General features: G+C 39.4%; 1 protein-coding gene across 27 annotated transcripts in view; it reads left to right on the plus strand.

Annotated features, from left to right (window-relative positions):
- FMNL2 (formin like 2) overlaps positions 1–21,456 on the plus strand; it is a 294,810-nt gene that overhangs the window by 181,078 nt on the left and 92,276 nt on the right. For all 27 annotated transcript variants that reach the window (XR_011528358.1, XR_011528359.1, XR_011528360.1 and 24 more), the window contains exons 3-4: positions 11,158–11,238; positions 16,546–16,622. Coding sequence is in view for 22 of the 27 variants with exons in the window: in XM_070579787.1 (XP_070435888.1) it covers positions 11,158–11,238; positions 16,546–16,622 (158 nt within the window). In the remaining 5 variants the exon portion in view is untranslated. The remainder of the gene's footprint in view (positions 1–11,157; positions 11,239–16,545; positions 16,623–21,456) is intronic.

Raw genomic sequence — 21,456 nt, forward strand, 5'->3', positions numbered from 1 at the left:
CATCATTCCATTCATCGATGACTTCAGCAATTTATTGAGCACACACTGTGAAGAGTGATGTGTTAAATGTGATGACCGTAGTGTTTTAAAAAAACGTAATGCTGAATCTTTCAAAAGAAGAGGTTGAAAAAAATAAGACAATTTTAAAAGTAAATTCTGGAAAGGAACTCTCAGCCCACATAATCTTTCCTATTTATCTGTAACATTTACTGTAGATCTTGGTGAACTTTCAAGTAAAGTGTTTTAAAAGAAGTTATTAAGTCATTCAGGAAATTAAGGTCTGTCTCCCTCCTGTAGTAGTGAAATAGCATTTTGGTGATTTCGCTTAAATAGCAGAAATATGAGGTGAATTGATTTTGATTTCTAATTATACTAGAGATGTTGGGGGTTCAGGGAGACTGCAAGAGAATGAACTAGAAATTTGGTTTGGGTTTTGTGAGAAATAGACAGCTGTATGTAGGGGCAAAGACTGTGTGTATTCTCCATCAACATGGTGGATTCTAGCTGTGGTCGAGACCAAGGCTTGCAGTACCATCCTCAGGTACTAGAAATACCGTCATTAAGCAGATGTTTGTTCCCCGTAAAGCCATTGCTAGTTGTCTTCATGAGAACTTTGACACAACCACTCTGCTCTTGATATATGTGCTCGTATTTTCAGATATAACTTCCCAAGTCCATCTAAAACCCTATAAAATGAACACTCATGATAGATTGGGTATTGTGCTTACACATATCTGTCACAGCCAGTAGATGTCCTTAGCAATGGCCAATTTGGAAGAAAGCTGCTTCCATCTCCTGCTCAGCTCATCCTCGTCAGGTATTGTCTGAGAGCTTGATTATATGACTGATTTTGACCATGTGGATTACAGATTGAAACTATTGTTGGCTTAATCTTGTGATCTGAAGATGAAAAGAACTACATGAGGCTGATTAGAAGGGGTATGTGTGTGTTTATTATGTTAGATTTGAAATTGTGATGAAAGATCTAAGGAGAAACCATGACGTTTCCAGCTGGAGCTTGGGCTTAAGATTTAGGTTTTCAGGTTGTTAGCACACGTTGCTTTTGTTTTTTATGTTTTAGAAAGTGAATATTTATACATTTATGATACTGGGATATATGTTGGGCGGGATGAGGTAGGGAGGATTGGATTAAGATGGTGGATTAAGCAAATCTTATGAAACGACCCTGAAGTTATAGTAGTGGTTTGAAGTATGGAGGTACACTTAGACCTTGATGAAAGACTGACACAATTCCCAGAATTTTTAATTCTTTAAATAAAGAATGATTTAAATGAATGATTTATGATGTAAATGTTTTGGAAATTGTAAAGGTAAGAGGTTTACAGGACCCCCGTGGAGTGCTTTATTTCTTGCATAAGTATTAACTGACAAAATTGACTGTTTGGCTTGTGGATTTCTTTTCAATTAGGCAGTGAAACCAAAAGAAGATCAAGAAAACTTTTTAAAAAGAGAGCTGTGTTGGAGCTGGCCCTGTGGCGCAGTGGTTAAGTTCTTGCGCTCTCCTTCCGCCACCCAGGGTTTGCTGGTTATGACCTGGGGTGCGGACCAACGCACCGCTTATCAAGCCATGCTGTGGCAGGCGTACCACATATAAAATAGAGGAAGATGGGCACAGATGTTAGCTCAGGACCAATCTTCCTCAGCAAAAAAGAGGAGGATTGGTGGGGGATGTTAGTTCAGGGCTAAAGTTCCTCAAAAAAAAAAAAAGCTGTGTTCAGTAACAAAGTAAATAAGTAAAATGGATCTAAAGAAATTACTTTAAGATACTGTTTTTAATCATCTTTACTGCGGTATAATTTATGTATAATAAAGTTCACCACTTTTGTTTTCCAAAGTGGCCGGACCATTTTGTGTTCCCACCAGCAATGTAATAGAGACCCATTTGCTCCAGATTTTCACCAACCCTTGTGTCTGGGTCAGTCTTTTTAATTCTAGCCATTTTTATGGACATATAGTTGTATCTCACTGTGGTTTTAATTTGCGTTTCCTTAATGATGTTGAGCATCTTTTTATATGCTTGTTTGCCATTTGTGTGTTTTCTTTGTTGAAGGATCTGTTCAAATCTTTTGCCTATTTAAAAACAGGCGGTGGTTTGTCTTAAAATTGAACTACAGAAGTTTTTAAAAAGTATATTCTGGCTACAAGTCTTTATCAGACATATATTTTGCAAATACTTTCTCCTAAGTCTTGCCTTTTCATGTTCGTAACAGTGTCTTTGAAAGAACACGTTTTTTGGATAAAGTTGAATTCGGTTTATCTTTTATTTTGTAAGTGCTCCGTGTGTATTTGGTCTCCGTGCATATTTGGTCTAAGAAATCTTTGCCAAACCTCAGATCACAAAAATTATCACTTGTGTTTTCTTCTAGAAATTTTATAGTTTTGTTTTTTCTGTTTAGGTCTATGATGTATTTTGAGTTAATTTTGGTACATGGAATGAGGTAAGGATGGAGAATCACTGTTTCTGTTCCCATATGTGTATATCCAACTGACTCGGTATCCTTTGTTGAATAGACTATTGTATTTTTATGAACTAACTTGGTATCTTTGAAAAACCAGTTGGCCATATATGTGTGGGCCTATTTTTGTACTCTATTCTGTTCCACTGATCTCTATTTCTATCCTCATGTCAGTACAGCGCTGTTTTGATTGCTGTCTTCAAATCAAGTAGTATGAATTTTCTAACTTTGTTCTTTTGCCAGATTATTTTGGCTATTCTAATTCCTTTGCATTTTTATATAAATTTTAGAATCAGCTTGCCAATTTCTAAGAAAACGCCTCCAGGATCTTGATTGAGGTTGCATTGACTCTGTAGATCAATTTCAGAAGAACTGACATCTTAACAATATTAACTCTACTGAACTATGAACATAGCATCTCTATTTATTTAGGTCTTTAATATCTCATAGGAATGTTTTGAAGTTTTCAGTGTACAGATCTTGCACATAGCTTGTTAAATTTATCCCTAAGTATCTCATGATTTTTAGTGCTATTTAAGTGATGCATTTTTAAAATGAAAGTTCCCAATGGTTCATTCCTAGAGAAATACTGTTTTTGAGCGACCTCCCACCACCTCACTGATCCCTTGAAGAGAAAGGTAGTTCATGGTGTCTATATTGTTGCATTTATCAAATCCACATTCTGCATTTGAACACTACCTATAATGGCTTCTGTACTGTAAACAGCAGCCATGGGTAAATGTTGAAGTTTAGTATTCTGAGCTTGGTTCTTATGTTTAAGTGTATGCCTAAAGTAAATGAAAGCAAATGCTAAGGGCATGATTAAGATCTGATAACTTTCCCTCCTATTTTCAATCCTTATTGTCTGTTCGTAAGGATGTTCTTGTTGCATGTGTCAGAGACTTGTTGACTGTAGTGGAAGGCAGCTTCCTTCTCCACCTCTTCCCATGCTGTCTGCTGTGAAGGTTCACTGACTAAAGTATGCCCTTCACAAATGTTACATTTCATTCAGTTCAGCGAGCATCTAGTGAAATTCTGAGAGTTGTACCTGAAGTTTCAGATAATCCAGTTAGTATAACTATAGTCAGGAAAGCAATCCTTAAAATAAGAGCTTGCCATTCTTTAAAATTCTTGAGTGGTTGGAAAATATTAGTGCTCTTATGTAAATCGTGAACTATCTAATGGTTTCTACAAGAAATCTAAGGCTTATTCTCTCTGTCTCTCTTTTTTTTTTTTAAAATGCCTTGATCAGGATCAGAACTCTTACTTTTCTTTTCCTCCTCCATGTTTTATTTGTATAATACATGATTAGCTCAGGAGACTTTTAAATATCTTCAGTACGTTATTCTTGTTTGGAAATCATCCTACGTAAGTGTTCTGGAGTGTGTAGTAAATGGAGACAAGGAGTTTCATATTCCCATTCTTCAGATGGTGAAACAATGAGGTGTGTTTATGCCTCTTGCATTTTTATAGGAAGAGTATTCCTCAGGGATTTTACAAAGTTTTCATGAAAGCATGGACTGCAACTATAGTTTTATAATGTAAGTCTTTGTCTTTAAACATAAATGAAAATATTCCCAAGTCTCTGCTTACCAAGCACATTCTCTTTGTAGAGTGAATAAAGAGAGGGATTCAGGTATCCAAACTAGGAAGTACAATCTAAAGCAGTGATTAATAAGCTTTAGTGTACGGAAGACCTACTTGGAGAATTTAAGAAAATGCAGATTCTTGGGCCAGTCCCGGTGGCCCAGTGCTTAAGTTCGGCATGCTCTGCTTTGGTGGCCTTGGTTTGGTTCCCAGGCATGGACCTACACCACTTGTCTGTTAGTAGCCCTGCTGTGGTGGCTGCTCACATACAAAAAGAGGATGATTGGCAGCAGATGTTAGTTCAGGGTGAGTCTTCCTCAGTACGCACGTGCACACACACACGTGCAGATTCTTGAGTATTTGGTGAGTTGGGTCAGGAGAATTTTTGCAATTTAACAAGCATCCTCAATAGCTTTAAATGTAGGTCTTTGGTTATATATGTATATATATATATTTTAAGAAACACTGATCTAAAAGAAGAGAAAGATTTGGCTTCTTTGAGGAGAGAATGAAGGATTTGAAGATAATCTCAAAAGTTTTCCAGTCTAAATCCAACCTTCCATCACTCTATTCAGTTCTTAGATCTTCTGTCGCAACTGTACTGAACATTGCTATGTGTCAAGCACAGTTGTGGTTCAATCTTTGCTTAGGACATGAGATAATAAACTTTATTAGTATGACTGCCTTCCTTACAAGTTCAACAAATTTAATTAAAACACTTTGTAAATTGGGAAAAATGATGAACTGTGGATAGGATTAAAGAAGTCCAATTAATATTGCATATTAGAGAATGAATTATAGGGTGTTTTGATTAGGAAAGACTTATTGAACTAGGAGAAATTTTTGCTAGCCTAAATAAAGGAAATCATTTGGAAAAGTCTCATCAAAAGTTATTTTCAGTCTGAGAGCTGTAATGGAACACTTGGAAAGTTGTCCTCTCTTCTTGGACATGGAAAATGATTTCATATTCAGAGCTGAAGAATGCTTCAAGGCTCTCCAAGAAACTATGGCTGTGGAATGAATCTGACATGCTGATTTTTCAAGTCTAGTCTAGTGCAGAAATGGCCAACTTTTAAAGTTTGGAATGGAGAAAGGAGAATTGTACAGTCTTAACTGTGTATTCTTCTGTTTAAAGCTCCTTGTTGACTCTCTGTTGTCTGTCCTGTATGCATTAGCCTGTTATTTGATTTGCCATCTGCCATTGTCCATTCCACCTTAGCATTTAGATCCTTTGTACCTTGACCTTTCCTAAACTGTATTATTGGAACCCAGCTAAACCCCTTGAAGTTACTAGCATGTGCCTTGTGCTTCTCTACCTTTGTTCCATGTTACTCCATCTGGAAAACTCCTCTGTCTCCTGCCTTTCACACCATCCCAGGATATGTATATGCTGCCTGTCATTCAAAACTCAATTCAAAAGCCACTTTCTCCAGGAAAGTTCCTTTGAGCATCTCAGTTGGAAAGAGATTTTACCTTTCTTTGAACTTCCAGAGGATCACGTATGGCTCTTATCATGTTCTACTTTGTATTACAGTGATGTCTGTTGTATCTCAGAGATGAGATTTAATGCTTTGGAATTGAATTTGTTTCATTTTGTGCTTTTTACACAGTGTCTTGCATAATATGTTCTGGATGAATAAAAGAATAAAATGACCAAAACAATTATTATTTCTTAATTTTTAAAAAACAATTTTAAATTTTTTATTCTTCTCTCCAAAGCCCCCTAGTACATAGTTGTATATTCTAGTTGTAGGTCCTTCTGGTTGTGCTGTGTGGGACGCTGTCTCAGCATGGCCTGGTGAGGGGTGCCATGTCTGCGCCGAGGATCTGAACCGATGAAACCCCAGGCCACCAAAGCAGAGTGCGTGAACTTAACCACTCAGTCATGGGGCTGACCCTCAACAATTATTATTTCTTTTCCCTTGGTATTTTTCATGTTAGTGCCTAGAAACAGGAGAACTAAATGTGATAGCAAAGTTTAAGATGTTCAGAGGCAGAGCCTTACTTAACAAAATGGTTTTTATCCAATAATAACCAGAGAGACCCTTGTAAATAGTAGTACACTTGGCACTAGCTGTCTCTGCTGGTTGTTAGATAAAATTTAGAATCCCATCTGAACTTGCTTTCTTGGCCATCTATTATAGTAAATAGATAGAGTCTTAATACTTTTTCCTCATTTTCTCTAAATTGTTCTCTTCTTTTATACGTATGCTTTCTGTAGGTCAGACAGTCTGGCAACCTCTCTGAAGTTTAGGAATTTGCTTTTTTCTTTTCTAGGGGACCCTGGAATATGCATTCCCTTGGGGACTTTGGTACTCTCAATTCCTTGGGGAAATCTAGGTCTGTTTGTGTAAATATTTTTCTACCTGTGAGAGCTGAGATGTTATGGCCTACCTTAGTCCCTCCTGTTTAGGAACCCTGATTCTGGTCTTGATACCCTCCAACCCCGCACACATGCACTATTCTTGACCTCTGCTATACTGTATAAATAATTTCTGTCTATATACAATATTAATGCAATATTTTATCTCTATCTTTTCTTCTCCCTATCTACTCATGTCAGCATTATCCATTATAGAGGGTAATGAAGACATAGATTATTCCTGTCAGCATAGCTCTGAAGAGTGTTTAGCACCAAGCTAAGTCCTACAAATTAGTACTCACTAAAGGCACTGATGCTGGTTGTAATTCTGGCTCATTTAGAGACAACAGTTTGCTTACTCAGCCTTGGGAAGGGAAGCCCAACTACTTGCAGCTTCTGGGAAGAAAAATCATTCAAGTCTAGTGAGCTTATGTGCACAAGAGCAAAGCCCTTTGAATTTTCACTATCTAAAGTGAGTTATTACAGGAGCAGAATAATAATACATTGATAATGGCATAATGATGGTGACATTTAGTTCATCCGTAAGGGTGTTTAAGCAGCTCATGTAGCTCTGCTAATACACGACTGAAATAGAGCCAGTGACCCTCTGACCATCCCAAACAGCGAGAAAAACTCAACAGTAAGTGTGTCCCCCACGAGCCAGCCGTTTCCCAGAGACTTCCTTTATTTTCAGATGTCTCATTGTAATTTGTTTCCTTAAACCTCAGAATATTAAGGTGGAAGATAAACTTGAGTGAAATTCTGTTTGATTTTGGAGCCGCTTATCCAAATAGAATTTGTGGAGCGGAAATGCTTATAACATGCTTGCTGTAAGTCCAGCTAACACCAAATTAACCTCAATTAAGTAATTTCTCATGTAATTATACACATGGATAGAGAGGATGCAAAGGTTTAGAAATGTTTTGCTAGATGAATGGAGTGTCTCATTCCAAACCTTTATGCAGAAAGGCTATCGATGACAAACTTTGTTAGATTTAGGTGGAGAAAGGGGGCATGGAGGGAGAGAGGCCCCAAAGAAGCAGCTCAGCTGATTAGAACCTAAAGCTGTGTGTCCGTGTGTAATAGAAAAGGCCATGTTGTAACAGAGCTAATGAGTTCTGTTCGTTGTGACTTAGCCAATTAACACAGTACATGTCTGTTGCAGCCCCTTCATTCAGTTCCTTTAAGAGTGGCCTGGTTTTCCAATTTGGGTTGCAGTAGACTTGAATCTTAGTCATTAAAGGGAGTCCAATACGTGCTTGGTCTTTTCCTTACCTGCAGGGCAGGCCTGTGTGTAGGCAGCCCAACCTTCCTGGTGGCCAGTGTGGGGAGGGGAGGCTAGGGTAAGCCTTAATGGATTGAGTTAAAGAGAAATGTATAAAATTATGAAAGGCACTAACTAGACAGTTTCAGACATGAGAGATACAATTCAGGCTTATCAGCAATGTCCTTTAGCTATGACCTTAGTTTGGCTGACTCATATCTAGCACAGAACCCACTGGATGTATGCCCTGTACAGTGTTTACAGTCTCTTTGTGGACTTTTAAACTTGAAAAACTTACCCTTAATTTATGAGAGAAGTGACTTGTATATCACGTTTAAAAGAAGTTTAATTATTTGAACATTATTAAGGACTAACTGTGTGCCAAGTATTCTGCATACTAGACTCAAAGAAGAGTAAAACATGTTTCTACCCTTTTAAAAACTTTTATTCTATCAAAAGCAAGAGGAACACACTTATTATGGTGTAATGAAAAGAACAAGGATCAGAGAGTCAGAAAACGTGAGTTTGAATCCTTCATCTGGTGTGTGTGTGTGTGTGTGTGTGTGTGATTTAAGGCAAGTCATTTAATCTCTGAGCCTGACTTCCACCACCTGTAAAATGGAGTTAATTCCTACTTGCCAGGTACAGAAGACTTGGGAGTTAAGAGGTCTAAAGAATATGGTAAACAGTAAAGTGTTATTAAAAGATAAGTTAATAATCTTTGAGAAACAAAAACTGCTACCGCAGCTGACGAGGTAATTGTGTTCCTGGGTGTGCATAAATGAAGTTGCTTTTAGCAGTGAGGAGAAATTTCTGATCATTACCAGAGAAATTGAATTCCTAACACTCTAATTTATTAAAGTAAAACATTTGCGGATGACACAGAAGCTACTGAAGATTGTGAGGTTGGTGTTCCTCCTGTTTCCTTCCACACTCCTGATGCAGCTTGTCAGCCTAGTATCCTGAATGTTTGGCAATGGTTTTGAACTTTTTTCTTTGAATGCTTATAGGGGATGATGTAAAACCCCAGAGCAATTGTTACTTCCCATCCAGAAACATTGCATGAAGAAAGTTTGATCACACAAAGAGATCAACGGCAGAAGGTCAGGGTGGTGGTGATACTGTATAATTAGCCATTTTGAAGGAAATTTGTATTTTAAAAGCTTTTTCAAATGACTTATCAATTCATATTGACAAGTCACCATGATTAAAGAATATTGTTTGTCCCTGAGAATAATATTTCTATATAATGTAACTCAAGTCGAGGACTTAATTAGGCTGCCCATGTCAGTGATGTTGAGCAAGCAGATAAGTGTTATTAGAAATAGCATGTGGGATATGAAGCAGAGCTGGAAGTCAGGAAGGTGGAAAACTGCCAGCTCAGGCATTTTTGGGTTTCAGTGCAAAATCTAAAATTCTAATATTTAGAGAAAAAATTTATTAATTTGAATAGATATGGTGCCAGTAGTCCCTCCAGAGTCCTTCAGAATAAACGTGATTTGGCCAAGTGCTGACATTCTCCAGTGGATTCCCCCGAAGTGTTTCTCTTGTCCAAATGGCCATATTGAAGACAGACAGCAAGAAAAGATTTGGTGAGCCAGATGCTGGATTTGTAACTCTAGCAGTAGCTCCTTTTGAGATGAGACAGACACCCCCAAGTTTCAGGAAAATGATTGAGGCTTTGCATTCTTCCTCCAAACAGTTTTATTTGAATTCCTGGATGTAGGCTGAGTTTTCTGAGAAGTAGCTATGATATAGACCTACTGTGTTTTAAAACATCAGGGTTCTTCATTTTCTGTTTCTTAGAAATTCATTAATCAGTTACACAAGTGAGAAATGTACATAAAACACAATAGCAAATGCTACTAAGCGCATTTGAAAAAGTATGAGTATATTAATTTAGACCTTGTCCATAATTTCAGGGGAATAATTACAAGGAAATATTTACAGGACCAGTAAATGTGTATATCTGAGAAAGCCCCTCTGGGTCACCACAGTCTTAAGTAGGAAATGGAGACAGCTGCACTTATTGACTGTCAAAATTAGGATTCACTGATTGAGTGAATGCCCATATGTTACATGTGCTACTCAACCAGATCTTGTTATTTTAAAAGAATAAATATGGCTCTTCTGGTGTGAAGACAATTGCCTAAAAGTCTCTCAACGACAGTCCAATGAGTCAAATTTTAGCTCCTCAAGCAAATTCTACACTAGCTAGAGTTAAACTTCTTGAGTTTCATGTGTTAGGGACTTCATATTTAGAGGTAGATGGTGTTTCCTGTAGCAGAAGGGAGCACAGTTTGAGTTGTCACTGGTTATAGGATTTTAAAAAATTTGGATAATTGGATTGTATTATTAAAAAGCATAAGTGTTATTTATGTTGTAATATATCTCTGGCATCAGCTGTTCTCATACGTAAGGTTGGAAATAATAACTGGTTTCTAGATAGCTTATCTCAGTCATTTTTTGAAGCTTTTTGTGATTATTTTAGCCGTCAGCTGGGCTACTGCTAAAACCCCCGTGGCAGTTGGATCCTGTCTGATCCCTTAGTGAAGTGACGGTGATTAAAAAAAAAAGGACTTTATACGTAGACACCATGATGGCACTAGAGATATTGAGTCCTTGTGAATCGTTATTTAGAAATTGCTCTCAGGATAGAAAATTTGGAGTAATAATTAGAAACAATATGTTGATCTTTTTTTGTTAACAGCTTTGTTGAGATATTGTTTATATACTATAAAATTCACCTTGATCACTTTTAAATAAAGGGAAAATATTGATACGTGTCTCACTACAAGCCACTTCCCTCTATTTTAAAGCTTTAAACAATAATAAAATATCTATTTTTACTAGTAAGATCTTTAACATTTCTAAATCTGTGAGATCACACACATGCGTATGTACACATACAAATACACACACACTCACTCCAGTCTGTTAGCAGTAGACTCATTACTCATTTTTGAAATAAATTAGCTTTATCCATTTTGAGTCATTTTTTTGGTATTTTCAAAGATAAAATAAATGTTCAAAAGAAAAAGATTTGCCAACATTGAAGATATCCAAAAGAATATGCCATAGATTGAAGATCTGATGAAAGAGGGGCTGAATACAGGTTGGGCAGAGCATTATTCCTAGTGGGAGCTGCAGAGCCCTCCAGAGGAAGCAGTATAGACTCTAGAATACGGCAGATGTGGGTTTGAATCCATTTGTACCACTGACTGGCTGTGTCATCTTAGGGAAGTACTGAATTTCTCTGAGCTGCAGTTTCCTCCTGTTCAAGGGGTGGATAATAACATCTACTATAAAGATTCAAAACCATTAGTACATAATGATTATCTGCAGGGCCTCATTTGTACTGTGGATGCGACAGCCTTGGATCAGCAGTGTTAGTCTGCTTGAGTATGGCTGACTGGTATGCCTTTGTAGCTTTCAAGTTTTTTACTTTACTTTTGTGCTTCCCGCAGGAACGATTCCAGGTGAAGAATCCTCCCCATACATATATTCAAAAGCTCAAAGGCTATCTGGATCCAGCTGTTACGAGGAAGGTAAGATGGATTTGTTTCCACTCTTTGTTGTTGCTTCCTCCTTAGCCAGCAGAATCCTCCTGCATTAGAGAAGACCTTCCTTCCTCTGCATTATAGCCTCTGCCAGAGCCTCCAGAAAAACAACCTTGGGAGTCGGACAACGTGAAAAGACAAAGAAAAGAGCCATCCTTCCTGCGTGAGGATGTGTTTAAAAGTATTTTCCTACGATGGGAGTCATGTACCTCTGATGGTTGTTGAGTCACTGCCATTTCCAATTACACAGGGCGGTGAGTCCAGTCCAGAGGTGTTCAGGCCCCTAGAAAAGCAGGCCTAGCAAAGGGAATACTTGTCTTTCATGCCTTGGTGCATTTCCAGAGACCTTGAAAAATCACTGGGGCTTTGTCATCCCAGCTGTGCACTCACATCCTGTGTTGATGCTTTTAGCAGCTTCCCCGGCCCCAACCCTGCCCCTGGCCCCAAGAAGGTAAGAAGAGAATAGCTGATTCCATTCTCAACTGACTCTCTCCTTTTACAAACAAGCCTTGCTTTGTGCAGCCACACAATTGGTTTAAACTGATGCCTTGTGGTAAACCATGTAGCCTGGCACAGCCCTGCAGGCCTGGACCAGTCCTGGGATGTCTCAGGGAGGAGCTGTCCTTGCTCGAGATGGGTAAAGAGGCTCTTCACCAGATAACACTTGTTTTTCGGTTGACCTTCCACAACTCCTGCTTTCAAGGCTGCAGCAGAAATATCTCTGTTGTTTCAGCATGTGACTGATGAGAGAAGAAAGGCACACTTTTTCTAGTTAGCTATTGTTTCCAGAGCTCTTGGCTCCTGTATTTTTTTTGGTCTGCTTTTCCTTCATCTTCTTCTTCCACTCTAAACATCCCTTCCCCCTCAAAAAAAGATCAGGCAAAGGAGAACAGCTATTAGTTCCTTTTGGAAGTTTCCTGGCCCTTTGTCCTATGGTTAATGTGCAGACAAGCAGAAATAAAATCTACAAGTGATGATGAAAGGGGACTGTAGACCTTTGCTGTCGGCGAGACACTCTGTCTGACTTGAATGTGACACAGCCTTGTCTTGTAAGAATGTACCTGTCAAAGTATCATAATATTCCTGTCCTCACAAATCTGGCACACGTTTCTTTTTTTAAAAGAGCATCTGTCAGGCCTCCTAAATGAGACAGCTGCTTAATTCTTGTTAGTTTGTTTCTTTCTGGTATCCTTCCCCAAGGATATAGCAGCCTTTGATTTTATCAGATTAGAGAGGGTTAAATGAAGGCACACCCATACGCACAAATAAAACTCAGGAAAAAAACAGGTTGGTTTTCTGGACTTTTTTTTTTTTTAATTAATTTATTTCCTTTGGGAACCTTCTATTATTCAAGGAAGCATTTAAGAGGCGATATCTATGTAATACTCATGATTCACTTTTTTTTTTTCCTTTTTTCTCCCCAAAGCCCCCTGGTACATAGTTATATATTCTTAGTTGTGGGTCCTTCCAATTGTGGCATGTGGGACGCCGCCTCAGCGTAGCTTGATGAGTAACACCATGTCCACGCCCAGGATTCGAACCGACGAAACACTGGGCCGCCTGCAGTGGAGCGCCCGAACTTAATCACTTGGCCACAGGGCCGGCCCCTCTGGACTATTTCCTTGCACAGGGCAGCAAGGTTCTATTTTAGGAACATTTTCAGAAGCCCCCAAGCTTGTAAACCTTCAGACGAGATGGCTCAGAATCCAGCATTAGGCACACTTGTCGTGAACAGAGTGCGGCAGAAATGCCGGTGTTTGTACATCAGACAGAGAGCTCCCCTCACATGGAGTACGTTCCCTCCCTGAACAATTCTCTCAGCATTTGTCAAATTCTCAAAGGAGAAAATATGTAAACTCCTAGAGAGACCTTCTTAGACTCCATCCAGCCCTAAGCCCCCTAAGGAGAAAGGTTCTTAGAGGGAGAGGTGGATTTCTCCTGGCATGGACCCAGTTCTCCTTTGGAACAGTTGTTCCTGGGCTGAGGCAAAGAATGTAAAACCAAAAAACAACAGATAAGCTGCTCAGAAAGTGTTTTGCTCCCTTGCAAATCACTTAATAAAAGAGGCCCAAGACAAGGGATGTCTGTCTGGGCTGACCTTCATTCCTGCAATCTCTGCCCCAGACTGTGTGTATTCACCTGAATGATCTTTTTGATCTGTACCTCATCTTTCAAGATCAATCATTCAGCTCAGAAAAAAAATAAAATGCGTGTTGGATGAACCACTCCTGCTTTAGTAAGATTTCTGTCAGGAGCTGGCAGGAGGAAATGGTCTGTTCCCCTCAACGTAATTGTCATGTTTAAAGCCTGGAAAAAAGGAGATTTTGCTTGGAATAAGACATCGCTTGCAGTTAAAATGAGTTTAAGATTCTCAGCCGTACCATGGTGGGGGAGAAAGAAAAGATTTCAAGTCAGGGCTTTCAATTTCCGCCAGACAGTCTAGGCTGAGCAGTCTTCCCTTAACTGCAGCTGGAGTCCTCCAATACTTCGTTCATTAATCTTTTGTTCACACTGAATAGAAGATACTTAATTTGCTGTCTTCTAAAAAAAAAAAATTCTTAAGCATATTCTATTTGGAAAATGAAACCCTGTAGGGCAGAGAAGGAAGAGCCTAAATTAGATATCTCTGTGATCAGAACTCTCCAAACCAGCCTCACTGAATACCAGACGGCTCTCAGTCTGTGCTTTGTGGGGATGTGCTCATGTCTGGCATGGAAAAAGGCTACAGACCTTGAAGAAGGGAGTCTGGTCCTCTGCAGGCGCTGCAGTTGTGGAACAAAACCTATTGTCTCGGTCTCCAGGGCTCAGCGGTCTCCATGGGCTCGTCCCTGAGCCTGCCTTGTAGGGAGAGGGCCAGGAGGATGGTGGAGACTGCAAATGGTTGGAACCTGGCTCTTTTTTTTTTTTGCTGGTGCCCACAGGCACGTGGTTTCTCTTTGAAGTGTTGTAAAGCATCCTGGATACATTGTAGAAGTGTGAAGTGTTAGCACTCATTGTTTATGTGTTAGAGAAGTGGGTGCCAGGGCCTCTCAGAGTCCAGAGTCCAGCTGGAAACTGGACAGTTCCCAAGAGAGTATAATTCAAGAGCGAAGTCAGTTTAGCTTTACCTCAGTTATCGTGCAGTTGCCAAAGTGTACTGCCTGCCATAGTAAATGCCCAAGAAACGTTAACTGCTGTTGTTGTCATTCCTGTTCTATCGGAGTGGTTTGATTGAGTTATTTTGTTTTGATGTGTGCCTCTTAGTCCTTCAGCAGATCCTCTTTTATACTTGGTTACGTCCTCGCTGCTATGCTGGGTGCCCTTGTGGCTGATGATGTATGTAGTACATGACCTTGCCCTGAGGAAGCATAAGGCAGAATTGGGGGACCAGCAAAGGCCACAGGGAACCAGCCAGAACTGTGCATAATGCATAGCTCAGAATGCTGAGTTGTTTTCTAAAGGCCACATGTGCAGAGAGAGACTCTGACATGGGAATCGTCCCTCCGGAGCAGCCAGCACACCTGGAAATGGTTTCCTCAGCCGTGTGGCCGTAGACCTTACCTCATTAGCAGTCCCCATTGCTGGAAAGCTCTCTAAGAAGCATTGGGCTTGGATGTCCCTCCAAACTATAGATGACTCTGCCATTTCTTAGGCTTTTCTTGACAAAGAAAGGAGTTGCTCTCTCTTTTTTTTTTTTTTATTGCATCAGGGATGCTTTTCTTTCGTAGATCCCACTGTACTTGGATTCTGAAAACCTGAGAAGGTCTTTGGGGTGCTTTAGGGATGGCAGTCGGGGGAAACTGTGAGACTTCTTTGCTTCCTTGGGGCCCTGGGGAGAAGCAGTTGGGGGAGAAGCAGAGGGCATTCAGAAGAGAAGAAGAGGGTGACAGGAGCCGCCCATGCTGGGCAGGGCACCAGGTCCCACCTGGGCATGGTGTGGCTCTTCCCACCCCAATTCCTAGAATCCTCCTTGCTGGCCTTCCTCCTTTCCTTCCTGTCCTTGGACGCCTTTGTCTTTGGAGCTGGATGACTGTTTCCACTGGAGTTGTGGCTGCAGAGGAGCGTCCCTGATATCCTCAGCCAGAATTTGCAAAGGCTTTTCCTGAAGATGATGTAACGTGAAGGTGGTTTGCGTCTGTAGCACAAAGAGCAAAGAACTCTTGTTAGAAGGCATTGCATTTCAAGTGTCTTTCCAGAGTGGCCTAAGATTTTAGTTACTGTAAATAAATGTTCCTGGAGGAAATCGTGTTCCAAAGAACTGATGTACAGCGCAACCCGATGATAGCTTGGAGATTATTTAGAGTCCAGAGGATAGAGAGATCAATACGTTTACTATCAGAGGAGGATACATTGAAGACAGACAGACCTGAGTGGAGTTCTGGAAGGATAGGTGGGATTTTGATAAGTAAGGAAATGAGGAAAGACATTCTGAAAGTAGGAGGGAGGTGCTCCAGAGGAGGGACCTTCCAGGTGGGGGCTCATGGGCAGAGGGAACTCGGAATGTTTATTTCTGAAAACGGTTAGGTCATGCAGAAAAGAATTTATGTAGCAAGCCCGAGACTGCTACCTTGGAAAGACCTGTTTGCAAGGTTGGCTATTGGTTGGCAACTGGGAAGTTGGATTTTGGGAGAGTTCTCATCATTCCCTGATCAGAATGACTCACTGTGCCTAACCTGGTTATGCCAGTCATGTGGTTTATGCTGAATGCCTTCTGGGAGTTTTCCTTCTGGGAGTCTGGACTTTTGGTATGTGCTAGGCAGAGAGTGCCTAAGTGAGCAGCCCCCAAGGAAAACCCGGGGTACTGAGTCTCTAGCGAGCTTCATTTCATGAATATTGTCGTTTGTGACTCTGCTGGAAGAAGACTCTTGCAAGCTTGTATCTGGTTTCCTCTGGGCTTCCCCTCGTGGGTTTTTCCCCTTTGCTGATTGCGCCTTGTATCTTTTTGCTGTAATAAATTCTAGCTGTGAGGGCGACTGTCTGCTGAGTCCTGTGAGTCCCAGCAAATCATTGAAACTGGCGTGGTCGTAGGGACCCCAACACATAGTCCATTGGTGAAGATTGTTGTAGGGCAGAGAAAAAATAATCTGCTTACTCAAAGACACTTGGTACATGAAATAAGAAATTTTTCCCAGTCGTTTTTGCGTAAGCTGACTTTCATGATGAGAAAAATGTGCATGCTTTGCAAAAGGAAATGCGAGAGAAGCCCACTTTAGAAGCAGAGATATTTTCGTATTGTGTTAAACTTATAATAAGTAAGCTGCAGTTATAGCAGTTGCTGAAATATGTTTTGTGAGCATATGTGTTCTTTAATTATAGAAATTCAGACGGCGTGTTCAAGAATCCACACAAGTGCTAAGAGAACTGGAAATTTCTTTAAGAACCAACCATATTGGGTAAGTGTGCCCATTTAACATTTTAGCTCTAAGGCTTTTGGACCCTTTACAGAGTGACCGAATCATATGCAAAGAGTTAAGTTTCCTGATTGTTCATTGTAAGTTAAGAGCCTGAGCTTTACATGGTGGGGCCTTTATTAGTCCTCCAATTGCTCACGCTCCAAGAATCAGTAGATACTGGGCAGATAGCTCTGATCGGAGAGATGTATAACAATTCTCAAATTCTTGGCTTGGATACAGTGATAAGTGCTTCATCTCTGGTGTGCGTAATAGTTCCCAGGCAAGTTAGGAACTCCCAACAAGCAGATGTAGACTGAGATCCTGGAAGATCTCTAGGCCTTCGCTGTGCTTCTCTGAGCTGATTAGTAGAAGCTATTTCATTATCCTTTCCTCACTGCGCTGGTGTTCCTGGCCAGAAGGAAACAGAAGGTGGAGTGATGTCACCTGACCCACTTCATGGCACTGTAGATACTTTGTTCTGAGTCTCTTCTTTCTGCATCCTCAAATTAAAGCACCATGAAGGTAAATCCACCCTGGAAAATAAAGTTTGGGGAATTTAGAATGCTAAGCATTTCTAAGAGTTTTTCATGGAACAAGATTGTTGCTTTGCTGCAAACAAGTACAACTTTATTACATTCTCCCTTACTCCTGGGATGGTGTAATTGGACGGCACCTTAAAATGGGGTCGTTTATCTCTGAGACAGAATGATATCAGGCACCCTGTTATGTAGCCTTAGGTCTACCTAAAGTACCTGTTTAACATCAGGCAACTTATTTAACCCCTCTGGGTTTTGATTCTTTGAGTTTTACAATGAGAAGACTGTAGACTTCAGATCTTTCAGAATTTTCCCCTGTGATACTCTTTGCAGGTCTGTTGGAAATGAAATTTTACATGTATATTACGTTATAGTTTTACAGAGTATCCTGTAAAATCAGTATATTACATAAATAACAGTGTACTTCTACTTCAGACTATGTTTGGTGTAAACCATTCAAATGGATAATTTCCACAGTTATTTAAGAATAATCTTTTTTAAAATTGCAGAAATGCAAGGTTAATTTATAGATGATGGGATTTGGGTGAGAATGTTTATTTCCTAAAGGATAACTTTACACATTTGTCACCTTGAGAATGAAATTTTCAGAAAATGAGCTGATTCTAACCTAAAGTTGATAACCCTTTGTCCCAGAAAATAGGCTATAGAACAATGGATCAAAGACTCATGATTTTAGAACTGGAAGAGAAATTAAGGATTGCCTAGTCCCTCATTTTACAGATTAAAAGAATTATGGACCAGAAAAAGTGAGTGACTCCCACAAAGTCTACAGCTGTAGATCGAAGTACTTTGGTTCAAAATGTTACATTCTTTTTCTTATATAGCTTAATCTGGCAGCTCTTTCTCTGAAAGGAAATAAGATAATCAGGGCTCTGGGATCAAAGCAATGAGGCTTATCTGTTGGGGGTGAAAGTGGTGGTGATTTAATATAGTTGGGCATCCAAGCTTAGGAAATTCAAATACTTTCCAATATTTGTGGATCAGAAACTAGATTCCATTTGGTAAGGTCCAACCCTATGTTGTTGGCACTTCTTCTTGACTGAAAATGGTGGAATGAGCTGCAGCCAGGATTTCTACAAATTGTCGAAAAGCATTTCTTGAAGCATTGCTGAAATAATGTGAAATTGACCATCAAATACCAAAGCAAGACGATCATGTCCAATACAAAGTATGCTGAATAGAAGAATCCTGGTTGGGTTGATGCCAGTGCAAATCTGCAAGCAATTGGAGTGGTTTATTGTTTAGGATGCTATAGGCATGTTGAAAGATTCTTACATTTCTTTCATCTTTACCAGCTGAAGTTTTCCCTTGCCTATCACTATGTGAGACACTCTAAAAGCTTTGTCTTTAGCAGCAGAAAAATTCATGGAGGTGCATTGTCTGGTTGTATGCAAACGATTATGAGAATAATCTTACAGGGAATGAAACCACATACCAGGATTTTGACCTTTCTTGCCTGTCTTGAAAACCTAAGCCTGAGCTAGACTCTTTATTATGGAAACTAACTGGCTTGACCTCACTTATTTGGAAATTTTCTGAAGAGTTACTCAATAATGTGAAAACAATTAATTACTACAGTGAGGAATTCTTGGAATGCAAGGTGTTAGATATGGGATCCATAGGTTTTATTATACTCTTTGAGGCACAATAATAGAAAGGTAATTGGGTGCCCATTTGCCTTATGGAAAGAAAGATTTTCGTTCAGATTTTTGCCACGCCCTCTTATTAGTTATTTGACCTTAGTTAGTTACATAAGCGCTCTGCACTTACCATGTGAGCTAAGTTAACTTCTCATCTATCAAATGAGGATAATAATACCCTGTAGGAATGTTGTAAGAATTAAATGAGATAACTTATAAAAGACCTAACGTAGGGTTTAATACATAGTAATGACTCGATATGTGATAGCTGTTGTTTGTTGTTATGCTTGTTGAAAATAATATTATATCTAATAATAATTCAGCAACATTATGTAATATATCCCTAAGGAATTCCATACAGAGAATGTTATCTTTTATGTCTAAAATGACCCTGACACCTAAGAGATTGTGATTCCCAGAAATCAAAAGGAAGAATTACATTTAAAATCTACTCGTCCTCAAAAAATTATTCTTGACACATGCTTGCATTTCAAGGTTAAGATCTGGGGCTTTGCTGAGATAACATTCCAGGCTACAGCTTTGTCAATCAAAGGGTTTGTTCTGAGTTTTGATATAAGCCTGAAACTCTATAAATGCAGTAATCTTCTGAGAAAGAAAATTAATTTTCTTTGAGCCAAATTGAAATGAGAATTGGACTAGAAATAATCTCATTCACTTACTCTTAGGAACTATAATAATACAGAAGAATTGGATTATGACTTATCCAAGCCCTTGAAATGACTTGAAATACCCTTGAAAGGAGCCAAGTATTGTTAGAACGCATTGGCCGGGCAGCATGAGTAGGCAGATGTCATGATGTTTTGGATGTCAGGGTGATAAAATTCAAGTGGCGGTGATGGTGGTGAGCTGGATAGATTTATGGGCTTTATTCCATGGAACTGAGTTGTAGGCTATCTCTTCTTGGAGGTAATTTATTTTAGTAAAACTCCCTATGATGATAGAAGATTACTTTTTATCCTGAGTGCAAGGTCATAGAGATTCTGAAAGACGCTCATTTCACTTTATCTCATTGTGGGGGTAGAGACAAGGGATGTGAGGTTGCGGGAAGAATATACAAGTTGGCAGGGAGAAGAGTAGGTTTCTAGAAAGGGGAAGGAACTGAGGAGTTGCTTAGTGACATCGTTCCTCCTGGACTGCCTGGCTTCTTTCTGCAGTAGTGCTGGTTGGGCCAGGCCAAAAGAGGAAAGAGAGAATAACCAAGGCTGGTGTTAAGAGGTATACAACATGTATGGTATGCATGTGCATCAAGCTACCCTATGGTTAATTCAATCTTAGATGGTGCTTTTAGGAAATTCTCAAGATCCTAATCATTTTGTCATTTATTAAGCACCATCTTAGCCGTGTTAAATGTGTTTACTTCATACAAGATCTTTTTATTACCACCCTTTACCTCTGAACCTCTGGTTTACAGATGAGGAAACTGAGAGTCAGCTATTAAGTATCTTCCTCAAGCCCATACAGCTCAAATTACTGAGATTCAAACTTAGATATGTCCAAATCTAAAGCCTGTTATAAAACCAGCAGTTCTCAAATTTGGTGTTTTTTTTTTTTTTTGAGGAAGATTAGCCCTGAGCTAACATCTGCTGCCGATCCTCCTCTTTTTGCTGAGGAAGACTGGCCCTGAGCTAACATCCATGCCCATCTTCCCCTACTTTATATGTGGGATGCCTACCACAGCATGGCTTGTCAAGCGGCGAACTGAACCGCGAACCCCAGGCCACTGAAGTGGAATGTGCAAACTTAACCACTGTGCCACCAGGCCAGCCCCTCAAATTTTTTTATTTTACGACTCCTTTATTCTCTTATTTTGAACCCCCATAAGCATTTATTTATGTGGGTTTTATCTATTAATGTTGACTATACTGGAAATTTAAACTGACGAATTTTAAATATGCTTATTTAATAAGATTTAATGTTTAATAAATGTAAATATGTAAATACAGAATAACATATAGCACAAATAACACTTTTCATAAAAAATAACTTTCCTAAAGTCAAGAAAAATTAGTGACAAATGTGGCGTTGGTTTACATGTTCACGAATCTCTTTAATGTCTTGTTCCTGAAAGGCAGCTGAATTCTCATTTCTTTGTCTGCATTCAGTCAGTTGTCATATGCTGTTTTGGTTGACGTATATGAAGAAAACTTGGCCTTACACTGATACGCACTTGGCAAAAGGAGTATTTTAAATAACTTTTGCAGATAATCGTGGATATTCTTCTTTGATACTACACCAAGGTTCAAGAAAATGTAATTTCTTAAAGTTAGTTGGGAAGCGGAATCTGAAACCATATCAATGAGCTTTTGTGCTCTGTTATACTAAAATCTCTTGTGCTGTCTTACACTTTGAATGGATCCTTTTACCCGTGTGTAATTTTGTAACATCGTGAATTGATCGTTTGGAAAATACTGTTTCCCTCAGTTATTCTGATCTTTCAAGCATCGACACATTTTATTCTACCGTATAAAAACATTCACATTTGTTAATAATCACCAGGCTCATCAGAATATACTTTAAGTATTGGGAAGCTGTCAAGCTCATGGTGGTGAATTCATGTGTTCCAAAATTAAGGTTTTTTTGTTTGAAAGCTCAAATTTTATCACTGACAACAAATAC

The sequence above is a fragment of the Equus przewalskii genome, chromosome 17 (genome assembly GCF_037783145.1).
Source record: "Equus przewalskii isolate Varuska chromosome 17, EquPr2, whole genome shotgun sequence".
Lineage (NCBI taxonomy): Eukaryota > Metazoa > Chordata > Mammalia > Perissodactyla > Equidae > Equus > Equus przewalskii.